General features: G+C 26.4%; 1 protein-coding gene across 1 annotated transcript; it reads left to right on the forward strand.

Moving 5' to 3' along the window:
- The first annotated feature begins 1,925 nt into the window (after window positions 1-1,925).
- LOC132923101 (uncharacterized) lies at window positions 1,926-8,938 on the forward strand. The gene is made up of 3 exons (XM_060986921.1): window positions 1,926-2,239; window positions 5,824-6,335; window positions 8,427-8,938. Exons 1-3 carry the CDS (start codon window positions 2,225-2,227, stop codon window positions 8,578-8,580), a joined length of 681 nt encoding a protein of 226 aa, XP_060842904.1. The 5' UTR covers window positions 1,926-2,224; the 3' UTR covers window positions 8,581-8,938.
- Window positions 8,939-12,796: the final 3,858 nt, after the last annotated feature.

Below are 12,796 nucleotides of genomic sequence, written 5' to 3' on the forward strand. Positions count from 1 at the left end.
TATTTTATAATATAAAAAAATTCATACATCTAGATTGTTAATTATTATTAAATAATAATTAATATAAATATACTGTCAGTGTCATACTAGTAAGAATTTAAAATTAATCAGAAATAATCGATTTTGTTTTTTAGGAAATTTGTTTATAGCTATATCAAAAACATATCGTAAAATATACTTAGTGAAATATGCCAGACGGTTTCTGCTCAGAATCGTTTTTCGACTTTTCGTATAGAATGTACGAATCATTTAAATCAAATTAAACACATCCATTACATGATCATCTCGACATCTATATTGTACAGCAAAACCAGAGCGGTATCCACTTGCTCAATGTCCACCATTTTTTAAATCAATCTTGAAATATTATTTACTTTGGGAACCGTATATGTTCTGATTATGTATAATACTTTAAAATGTAAACAATTTCCCGAAATAGCAAATGTAAAAAACGGTTAAAAAGGAAAATATATAGGAGCAAAAATAAAAAATATTAAAATAATTTAATAATCTGTATTATCTGATTTTTGATAGGTATTCGAAAAAAAAAATTGAAATTTGTCGAATTATTAATTTATGATTAGATTACGATTAGATACTAAAATCAATTAGAAATTTAGAAATAGATATTATCTAGTCCTTCTTGTATATTAATCACAATAAATGTTACCTACTCCTAATTACTTCAGACTGTAATATAATTATAATATATAAATACTTTTAGTTTTTATTTATTCTTCTTTTTTTTAAGTTTTCATTTTATTTTCTACACTACTTATAGTTGTATATGCCTAAAAAAAGACTTAAATGATTTGCATTTAACATACGTATAAATAAGTTTTTCGAAACTTACATAATTAGTAATTATTTATGAGTTTATGTCTAATGTATATCTATATAGGTAGTATCTATAATAATATATAATTAATATAACTGCAGTTAATTATAAGAGCAAAAATGTAGTTGCTTACTTGTGTCTTATACTATATAGTTTGTGTTTAAATATGTTTGCCTCTAAATGCTGTTCCTGTTCATCAATAGCCTTGATAATGAAATCGTTTCATGATAAACAAGAACAAAATTAGTATTGGGTGAACAACAGATGATCAATATTATAACAAGACTAATTTACCTATTATATAATAAATGAATAATCGGTATAATGCATGAGGTCATTGTTTAATAAGCATGACAATTATTGACTGGAATACTATTTTTGTCGGGAAAACATGTTTTTAAAAATGTTTTTTAATTTTAAATATTTTAATAATTATAAATAAAGTAACATTCTCATAAAAAAGATAGACAAGAATTTTAATTTAGAAACTAATCTACTATACCAATAAAATATAATTCTAGTCAAGTATCGAAATACTATTTACCTAAATCTTCTCATAATTATTTTAGTTTTTATGTTAGACTGAAAGTTTTGTAAACATTATAAATAATAATTTATAAAATATATACAAAAAACTGGATATTTTTAAGCTTTAAAAACCAAGCGGAATCGTATTTATAAATATAATATATATTGTAATTTGTAATAGATCATTTGATATGTTATTTATATTTATAATCAATCAACGTTTCAGTTTGACCAATTTGCATTAATTAATTTTACCATACAAATGAAGTATCTATATATGCTTGTATTGCTCAATGTTGTTGATAATTTGTTTCCATTCCACGTCAGAGTTGGAAAAATATAATAATGATAAATAAATAAGAATAAGAATAATAATAACGTATTAACTCAATACTCATAAATATTATATAAATAGTTATCGTAAAATATTGAAAAAAAACAAGACGACATTGAAACCCAGATCGGATATTAAGGAGTCATACGAAGAGAGAGAAAGATAACCAAGTACACTTATAGTTTGCCTGGAAAATGTTTACCTACGTTTCAAGGTTTCATTGTAACGAAAAATGTCTGTAGTCATCACACAACCACCATTCATTGCATTGGACACCGAAAAGCCAAACCGTGTAATGTGCGACAAATCGATGTTATATAATTTTTTTCTTTCAGAAGATTTGTTGTGATTTAATCGAGAGCATCCGTTTTTATAAGTGTGCGAAAACATTACGCCAATATAGATAACCGTTCAAGGTCCTCCTTTTATAAGGTTTAGTACCTATACCAAAGTGAGACGTTCGTCTTGCAGTTCAGTTCGTTCAAAAATTCAGACATCAGAACACATAATATTGACACAGAAAAATGAAGATTTCCATGGTAAGTCTATAGTTACAATAATACGATAGTCAGATATGTAACTCGTAATGAATAATAAAAATGTAGATTTGCTGTGTACCTACTCGATAATTTTTACATATTATAATGCGGGTATGACCAAACTGTACATTTTAAGGGAATATGAATTTGTAAGTTGTATATAATGTTCAATAATGTTCAATGTTTATATAATTTCTCAATGGTAAGTAACATTTTCTTTTTTAATTTAGTTTTGTTCTTAGTTTTATTATTTTTAAGTATTATATAGAATTATCTAATTATAATATTTAAAAAGAAAAAACTGCATATCTGGATAAATAATTAAGATCTAAAACTCTTTAACTCAACTAAGAATAATAATATACTTGTTAGCTATCTCGTTAATAGACATTCAATTCAGATAACTTAGTTTGAAACTTATAAGAAATAATAAGGAATATACCTATTTATAATATGTACCTAATATATTATAGTTTTCTAAATTATTTTACTATTTTGAATATTCATATAAACATCAAGTATATAATAAATAACAATATTCACGTTTATCGTTTATGTTTAATAAAGTATTATAATATATTTTCTTTTATATGAATATGAAAATTATCCGTTTACTTGATTTTTCTAAAACCGTTAAAATAAAAATGTTGAACTGTTGCACACTTATATTTTATTATATTTTTTTTAATATATAGATACATTCTTTTCAATTTTAACTGAATAAAAAAACAACAGTTCGTTTTTTTAAATAACATATTATTATTTTAGTAAATTTAAATATTTAAAAACAAACATTTTAATTGTTATAAAACATTGTTACATTTTAAAACTTAATGAAAGTTTGTACATCCATACCATTGTCCATTATTGTAATTTAATTATATGTATTAAATTATTTAATAATTCATTATAATATTTTCTGGTTTACTAACTCATATTATCATATATCTTTTGTATTTTTTATTCATTGGATTCTATTATATTCTGTACTGTTATGTTCTATATACAAAGATACATTTATTAATAAAAAGTTTTTACATTTTTGATTTTTGTCGAAAGGAATCTACTTACGGAGACAAGGGCATTGCCGGGTATAGTCATACAAACTTTGAATTTGATATAGTTTGGTTTGATTTAAAAATGCTAGCTAGTTCAAAATCGGTATGGGAAAATAATTTGTGATAAAAATATATAATATTTATAAATCCGCTAAACGTTGAAACTAATTAAAACAAATTATATTAAATGACCATTATCTTAAAACGACTGTATAGTACATTAGTGACATTATTGATTGGTTTATGAGTTTGTTGAATTATTTTTGGTTTGATTATTGAATTCATAATATATAATATAATTGCTGTCCCACACTAAGATGATTACTGGGATTGATTCTTAGTCAATGATATGTTATAATATTTAAGAATATGTTTGTGAAATTATAAATTAAAAAAACGTATCATTGCGTACTTATGTTTTTAATAAATAAATATAATAATTTTACGATTTACACTAATAGAATTAAAAATTAATAATACGTGTTTATAAATAAATTATATTATATAATTTCAATTTAAGTAGATAAGTGCTACTATATAGTCACTTATATCTATAGTCGAAGTTGACGTCCTTCACCGAAAAAAGCACGTACAGCGATATGTCGGACTTTGTAGTTAAAAAAAAAAATATAAAAATAATAATAAAACTGGTCATTTTCCATATTCACAAACATTTCGAGGTTTGACAATTTATTTTACATTTGTATATGTTTAAGACCAGCTACTTGTAGTTGCAGAGGTCATACACTCATACCTGTACAGTGTACATATTTAAGTTAAAATGTAATCTATCGAACCATTTTATTAGTTGTATATTATAATATGTTGTCTAATTTCTATAAGCTTTATAGGTGTTGATGTATCGTACAAATTTAAACTGTAACAAGTACCTATCCACCTTCCAATATATAATATGTATATATATATTATTATTATTAGAAATAATAAAAAAAATAAAACAATTACAATTTCTAAACGTGACGTATTATGAATCGATAAGTATCAAACATTTAATGTCCGTGTTATTAAATGCATATTAATGTATATTGTTGTTTGTACATAATACACGGATCACAGATAATATCCTACGAAGTGCGGGTAATAGGTATAGTCATGATGTACTTATAGGTGTACAAAAATAAGAATAATATATAATTTATACTTTTGTTTAACTTTCAAGGGCGTATAAAACTTTAAAAATATACAACCGTAAATATTCCACCAGTTAATTTTGTGGTAGTGAATAATGATTTATTTTAAAATGTTTAAATGTTATATCAGCTTACTATTGATATAGTCTATTAGTTTTAAATTATAATTATTATTTAATGTTTTTATTTTTAGTGGATAGATAGGTATTATAGTATATATTACTGTAGGCTATAGAAACATCGAATCGAATATAGGCAACGAAAATCATATTTTATCGCTCCTCTATTATACCTATCGGCTATACGCTCCGTGTAAATATTTCGCTTCCTGAATACCAAATAATCATATTTTCTTGCCGCACCTCCTCTCATACCTCGGCCTATATTGAAAGTAGGTACTGCAGTCTCCCAATCGTCAAATAGGTTAATTAAACTAATATTCGCATCAGATTATTTTGAGTATAAAGGATAGGTATGTTTTTAAACAATTATTATTTTTGGTAAAAACATTTTTACAATGCATCATAATATTATAATATAGTTCTTCACGTGTAATTTTTATTGTAAACAAATTAATTTGTTGAAGTTCTAATAAGTAATATATGAAATTTACTTTAATTGTATACAACAATTATTTAAAATTTCCGATTTCATATTATATTGTAGCCGAGAATATGAATATCTTGGGGTTTTGAGTTCATTAAATTTCACGATGTCATACTTGAAAATAAGTTGTATCTTTCAGCAGTTTATCATGCAAATAATTTCTCAAATAACTCAATTATGAACAGTTTTGAAAGGAGGCTTAAGTGACCTTGTTATTTATTTATGTCCTATACCATATTTACATTCATAAAATCATAATCGTTCGATACATTTTATTAATTATTAGATATTGAATACATATAATATTATAAATATACATAAATATTTTTAAATTAAACACTGGAATATGTCAAATTATAAATTAAGTATAGTTTTTTATCGTCAATGGTATAATCATAAAATTTAAATTATTATTATTTAATAATTATACGTAAACGCACTTGTATATTAAATTATAGTAATTTAGTGTAATAGTGTTTACATTTATATAATTCTGTGAAAAAATAACGAAATATTTTTCTACATTTTCAGTATAAAAATAATCTTTGTAATAAGTTACATATTTTTTTTTTTTTTTTTTTGGGGGGGGGGGGGGGGGGTGCCTAACTATATTCCTCTTTCAAAAAAACCCTCTCACTATTTGCACCACTATACGTGCACGTACAATGTACAATGTTGAATTGTTGGGTATTTATTGGTGGGGTTTACAATAATGTATTATTCTATTATACACTCGCTCGTAATAATAATTATACGATGGTGTTTGCAGTGTTTGACGATCTTCGCAGCGTCGGCCGTATTAGTGGCCCACGACTGTCGGGCCGCGCCTGCTGTGCCTTCGTTCACCGACGAAAAGGCAGACCACGAGAGTTTAGACGTCAATGAAGTGGGACCGGCCGAGGAGGACTGGAAACTGTACAGCCTGTTGACAAAGACCAAGTCGTACGATCCGTCGGACACCGAAAAGACCCGCGAGCTGCTGAAGGAGATCGAAGAGTACACGCGGCTGGTCACGACCACGGACGCGGTGACGACCGACGTTCTAGCCGACGAATCGACGGAACTGCCGGCTGCGGACGCAACTGACGCCATCGAAACGGATCCCGCGTCGTCCGACTGGTTCGCCTCGACGTGGAGGAACATGAACCGGGACGACGACGACGGGCCGCGAATGGGCAGGCAAGATGATGGTAACGTGGAAGAAATCATCAAAAAGATTTCCAACGACTTGAAGAAACTATACGTCAAAATCAAGCAAGTGATTACGGTGGTGAAAAACTGGTACGCATTATGGAACGTTGCTAATACGGTGTTCGTCGCGGTGGGATAAATAACATAATAATATGCTAACACGACGTTGAATACAGTAATACGATAATGATAACACCAATGACTGTAGAATAACAGCTATATGCCTATATATCTACGTACCCGTGTATTAACATAATATAATCTATTATTATTAAACATTCGTGAATGATAGAAATCGATATTTAAAATAATAATTATAAAAACGGTTAAGGTTAACACATAAACGTCACCCTCTATGGCTCTATTATATGGCTCTCCTGCTCGTTTGTGTATTTACTACAGCAGCAGCATCGACACGTCTGTCCACTCACGTATATTCACGCTGACGATGATGGTACACCAAACTAGCATAGCGCATCCAGATATTTCCGGAGGGGGACCCGTATAACAATGTTGGATAATACGCATGACATCATCACATATTAAGTTTATCTATCTCTGTATTATTATTAATATTACGATTTGCATTATAGGATATAAGTGTCCGAATACAGTGCAATATTATTTAGTACGCCTCTGCACGTGCACTCTGCACATACAACCCAAAGCGGGTTACGCGGAACTTACTGCTCGCCGATCTTGTGTCTATATACTACGTTTATTCGTCTATGGGTGTTATGAATTTTTCACACTTATACGCTAAGAGATATCGAGAAATGCATTCCAATGTATCTTGTTGAATTGTTGCTTGTGCCCTGTTGACAGGGATGAACATCATGTTAAAAGCTTGTAATTATCTACACCATCCCACGCGTTCTTACATTTTATAACCCATATTAATTATTAACGATCGAACGGTGCAACGCATAATATGGTAACTAATAACTAATAAGTAACATTTGTGTTTAGAATTTAGATATTTTCGTTCTACATATTAATATGTTATACATTTAAATAGGTGTTTACTTAAAAAACTTATAGAAATTTTAATCTCTCTAGTAAAGTTATTTAATATAATATATATTTTTGAATTATTTCAATACTATATTTTGATATGCAGTACCTAACAACTCACTAAATATAAAAAAAAATGCTAAGTATTAAGCCAGTGACTTAATAAAAGATAAATGAGAATATTTAATTATGAAATCAATGATTTAAATATTATAAAAAGTATACTTAATATTTACTAAAGAATTTAAAATAAGTTGAAATATTAATAATTTTACTATTTATTTATTTATTTTTTTACTATTGTATTAACTAATTAAGTACATATTATGACGTATTTATAAATTAATTTCTTATTGTACTCTAATAACATTTTTACTTATTTTCACCAAAGGTATTATGAAAAAAATGTGTACAATTGTTTATTTTTCTTATTAAAAAATGGAAACAATAATAATACTTTTATACAAAACAATATTGATAACTTTTAAAGATTAATTATTACCAATAATTAATTATACTTTATTTTAAATATAAATTGGTATTTTATTGGAAATCCAGCCCTATATACGCTATAATTGTTTACATTAGTTATATATTATGATTTATGACTATTATGTGGTACCTAGACTAAATCTGTACCTAGAATAGATTGGGGTTATAACTCAATGACATAATTTTAACCTTCACTAGTTTACATGTTGTTTTTAATTTTTATAGATACTTATTAATATTTTACTTTTCATATTTCTTTAGAGCTTTCGTTATCTTGGTTAGATATTGCATATTTATTATCTACTATCAATTGTCTCTGTTTCACACATTTTTAATAATTAAATTGTATTATTTTGTACTTCATATTATTCTATTTTATGTCATTTTATTTCTACTCTCATTATATATAATATACGCAATTTTTACTTATTGTTTATAATTGGCTTTTTCCTGTCATATGATGACAAAATAAATTTATTTTTATTTTTTTTTGTGTTTTTAGAAATAAAAAAATTCTTAGTAATTTAAATTACTCGCCCAAATATGAAATTTATTTTTTATTATTTTAATTTATCATATTCATAAGTTATAACTCATAACTAATGTCATATTGTAATACTACACTTCATTGAACTTTGTATTTTAAAATTATTATGATACGAATTTTTTTTGCAGGGTCAACCACGCTAGGGGTTCAACAGTTGAATTTGATGGATATCCAATGTCTGAAAGTGCTTCTGAATCGGATGGAGTGTTTGTAATTGCCGATCCTCTAATTGGGGATATAGATAAATCTAATAAATATATATTACCCATAAATGAAGATTAAATTATAATTATTAATTTCCGATTAAACTTATATGACTTATTTAAAACGCATATCAACCACAAATTGGTAATTTAAATTATATTATTTAAGTTTATTTTTATGTAGTAAAATATTGTTCCTTTATTGTATCTTTGTATCATTTATTTATTCTGTACTTACTTGATCATATTTTCTCAAAATATAAAATAATAAATTATTATACAAATATATTTTTAATATAACATAGACATTAATTATGACAATTGTTGAGTTTTATAGCTAACAACACCTCAAGACACAATAACTGAAACATTTGCATATTTTATTATTATTAACCTTTTACCAATATTTAAATAAAGCATACATTACTATCTATAAACTATGTTAATGTTGCACATTGCACATATATAACTATATAAATTATAAGTCACAAATCACATTATTAAAATATATATTGAATTCTGTATACGGTATACCCACCTACTTACTTAATTAGTACTTTTACTTAATCTTACAGTTTTATTATTTATAGTTATACCTTATACCTAAATCAACAGGTATGTATGAGAATATTCAATCGTGGTATTTCATGTAGTTTTATAATGTTAAATGTGAATTTTGTATTTTTGTTACATAATTTCAGCAGGCAAATAACCAACGTTTTTCCACTATAATTCTTAGTGTGTATATAAAATATAGGATAAGAAAAGACTTGAGAAACGTTTTTAGGTATTAAATTTAAAATTTCTGGACAGTCAGTAATTTTACTATTAAGTAATTATAAATTAATTTTAAATCAATACTTTTTTTTATTTATAAAAAGAGGGAGGTATTACACCCCTCCCGGTCACCACTGAAATAAAGACTGTCTTGTTTTGTTATGTGCTGTATACTGTGGTGTTGTAGTGGTAGGGGTATGCTTTCGTAGAACGTAGTCGTTTCTTATATAATTTTGTCTAAATAGTAAATAGTGAATAGTATATTTTTACTCACTATATTTTTGTGAGGCAGAAGGGCAAAGAAAAGCTATCATTTAAAGGGCACATGTTTGTTGTACGCAAAATGTGTTTCATACGAAGAAAATGCTGCGAAAAAAAAAACTATAAATGTCCATGTATTTTAAAAACTTCTTTGGACAAACAATAAGAAATTCAAATTGATTATCATCATTTCCTGTGTCGAAATGAAATTCGTATCACAAAAATTAAAAATCAAATTAAAACAAGCTAAATTATGAAAATCTACGGCTGCCCAGTTATTTTCAGAAGCTGTATAACGGGTCTTTTAAGAAATATTTTTATAGAACTTCGCAAAGAGAAATCAATAAAAAAAAAAAATGATTCAAAATCAAAGTATTCCAAAAGTAACTGATAATCTAAAAATTTAAAAATATAAAGCATGTATTGCATATATTTGCATATACAATATACTATATACATGATAAATGAATTAATAAGATATAAATGTATATGATGTATCCTGTACACTTTCGGACCACTGCGGTACGTATAAGGTCACCGTCTCACTATCGTATTTTAAACAAATTTATAAAAAAAATATTTTAATATGATAATTAATCATAATTATTTTACTATATTTAAAATAAAACATACCTCTTGGTGTCGAGGAGTTATTTATATTTTTATGAAACCTACGTGAATGAATCGATGAGTGAAATTAACTAACAAGATGTTTTTTAAGTTTAACCGTTCGATATATTTCAGTGATATTTCTTCCATCGTATAAGTAATGTTTAAGAGTCGTGTATCAATCGAATTTGTTATTTAGTTGTAGATAAACACAAAACACCCATCTAAATGGATATTAATCAATAAAATTAAAATTAAACTTGCTCTGCAATACATCATATAGGAGTGTAAACAAAATGTTCCAAATCGAAAACGTAAAAAAAAAATTAAAACTTTATATTAATATTTAATGGTTAAACTCAAATTAAATTAAACTTATTGAAGTGGACACATATTTAAAAAAAAATATCTTTCAATTTAAGAAAAATATTGTAAATATGTGTATATTGTTTATTTATTATATATTTATATGTATTAATGTATTATTGACATTTATTATTAGGTTATACTATCTCACTAAAAATATTATGAAATTCGTTTAATATTAATATTTAAATTTTAATGGTTATACTATTTAATAATAATAATTATGATAAAATGGATTCCAATTAACATAAAAATATAAAATACTGACATTAAAAGTTCGAGAATATTAAATTTGTTAGATATTTCTTTATTATGGGGTTATTTTTTTAGGATTTAAATTTCGATCGATGATGTCATTTTGAGTTTTCTTAAAATGTGACGATGTCTTAGTGATTGCTGATGATGGGAAAATAATATGATTATATATAATTAGCAATCGAGATATTTAATAATCAAATAAACGAAAGATTATACAGTAGGCGAAATCTAATAAAATAAGTTATTCGAATTAATTTTACTGCTAAAATATTATTATTGTGATAGAATAGACTGATAGCAATTATTGTCAAAGGTCAAATTGATGATCATAATAAATTATTTGTAACGCGACTACGCGAGTCGCTACTATGGGTAGGTAACTAAAATTGCATACGTCGTATGGCTATATTTTATATAATAATACAGGAAGTTAACAAAGAAGTCAATACAAAAATACATTCAAATCAAAAATTGAAGCGTTCCAGCGTGTAGCGCTTCTGTTCTCGCGGAACGTGTATTTTATAAAATTGGTTGATTGACCAAATAATCGCCGAAATATACACTTCAGTCTTCACTAACAATTTCGATTGTATTAGTAAAATAGATAGTTAAGTAATCCAGTTCATAATGGATTAACTGCAGAGTTAATAATTGTCTTAAATATTTTACGTAGGTAATGTATTTATTTTATTTTATTCTGGATACAAATTAAACGCAACGAGGACTTAATAATTTTTATCAGAGATGAGCAACTGACAGCCCCACGTACCATTTATTTAGCTGGTCCGTGCAACATTTAAAATTACTTTATAAAAAATATAAAATGTTAGGATTTTTCTGTATTTTATTTTATTATATTTATAAAATCAATAAAATGTTTATTGTAAAACTTAGATATAAATATTCTTATCTAGTATTGAACTATAAATGTCAATAGTAAATTTTATTGACTTTTGTATTTTTGCTTTCTAAGTTCTCTTGCCAGGGCCGAATTTAATGGGTGGCGTGGGGTTGGGGGGAGGGGTGTTACACCCCTAAGATACCGGGTTCATTAGTCATTTTAGTCGGCAAATTTGTCTTTTTAACTTAATAGTCAGCAATAAGTCGACAATTATGATTTTATTATGTTGTATGATTATATTATATGAGTATTCAAATATAATTTATTGTAATATTTAATAAAAAATAATATAAATATTTGATTAGATAGTTAATACTTGTATATTTAATATTTATAGATTACTATCTGCTTGCTACTAGTCAGCAACATATCTATAACTAACTAAACATACAAATATTCTCTTCATAAGTCGACACTTTATGATTTAAATAATATTTTTTCTATGCGGCTTGTGATCTATTTATAGGTACAACCGCAAAATATAGAAAGTTTCAATTCGTCGAAACCTATTAAAGGAAAGTCAAATTTAGTTGGCGGGCTAGAGTGGTGCGACGCGATTCCACACAATATACATAATTTTTTTTTTGTCATACAAAACTTTTTTTAATTTTACCCGAATGTAACACGAATACACGATTCCGTCATAAAAATTGCCTTGACATTACCATGTTATATAAGTAGGAAAATCAAAATGAAATAATTTAATAATATGATTATTTATTTTCAAATTTTGTTGTATTAAAAAAAAAATCCAATATTGTATAGCTAAAATATGCAGAAAAAAAGTTATTTAAAACACATTAAAATAACTATAATAAATACGTAAATCCAACCCGTAATAAAGCATAGATAAGTAATCTATAAGCACAAAGCATTGAGTAGTGAGTTAGTGAGTAGGTAGGTACTGACAACTCTGCCGCCCGTCAGACAGATTCGGGTGGCCGGAGGATACATTTTACCGGAAACGTGACGACGAAACTTGTCTTATTATTGATATTAGTTGTTACGCAGAATAAAAAAAACCGTACACAACGTACCCAATCAGTAATCAGTAATCACTGTGTGCCGTAATCACCAACGACCTTAGGATGATGGCGCCGTGGTGTTGATAAGAGACAAGAGT

The sequence above is a fragment of the Rhopalosiphum padi genome, chromosome 2 (assembly GCF_020882245.1).
Source record: "Rhopalosiphum padi isolate XX-2018 chromosome 2, ASM2088224v1, whole genome shotgun sequence".
In the NCBI taxonomy this organism is placed as follows: Eukaryota; Metazoa; Arthropoda; class Insecta; order Hemiptera; family Aphididae; genus Rhopalosiphum; species Rhopalosiphum padi.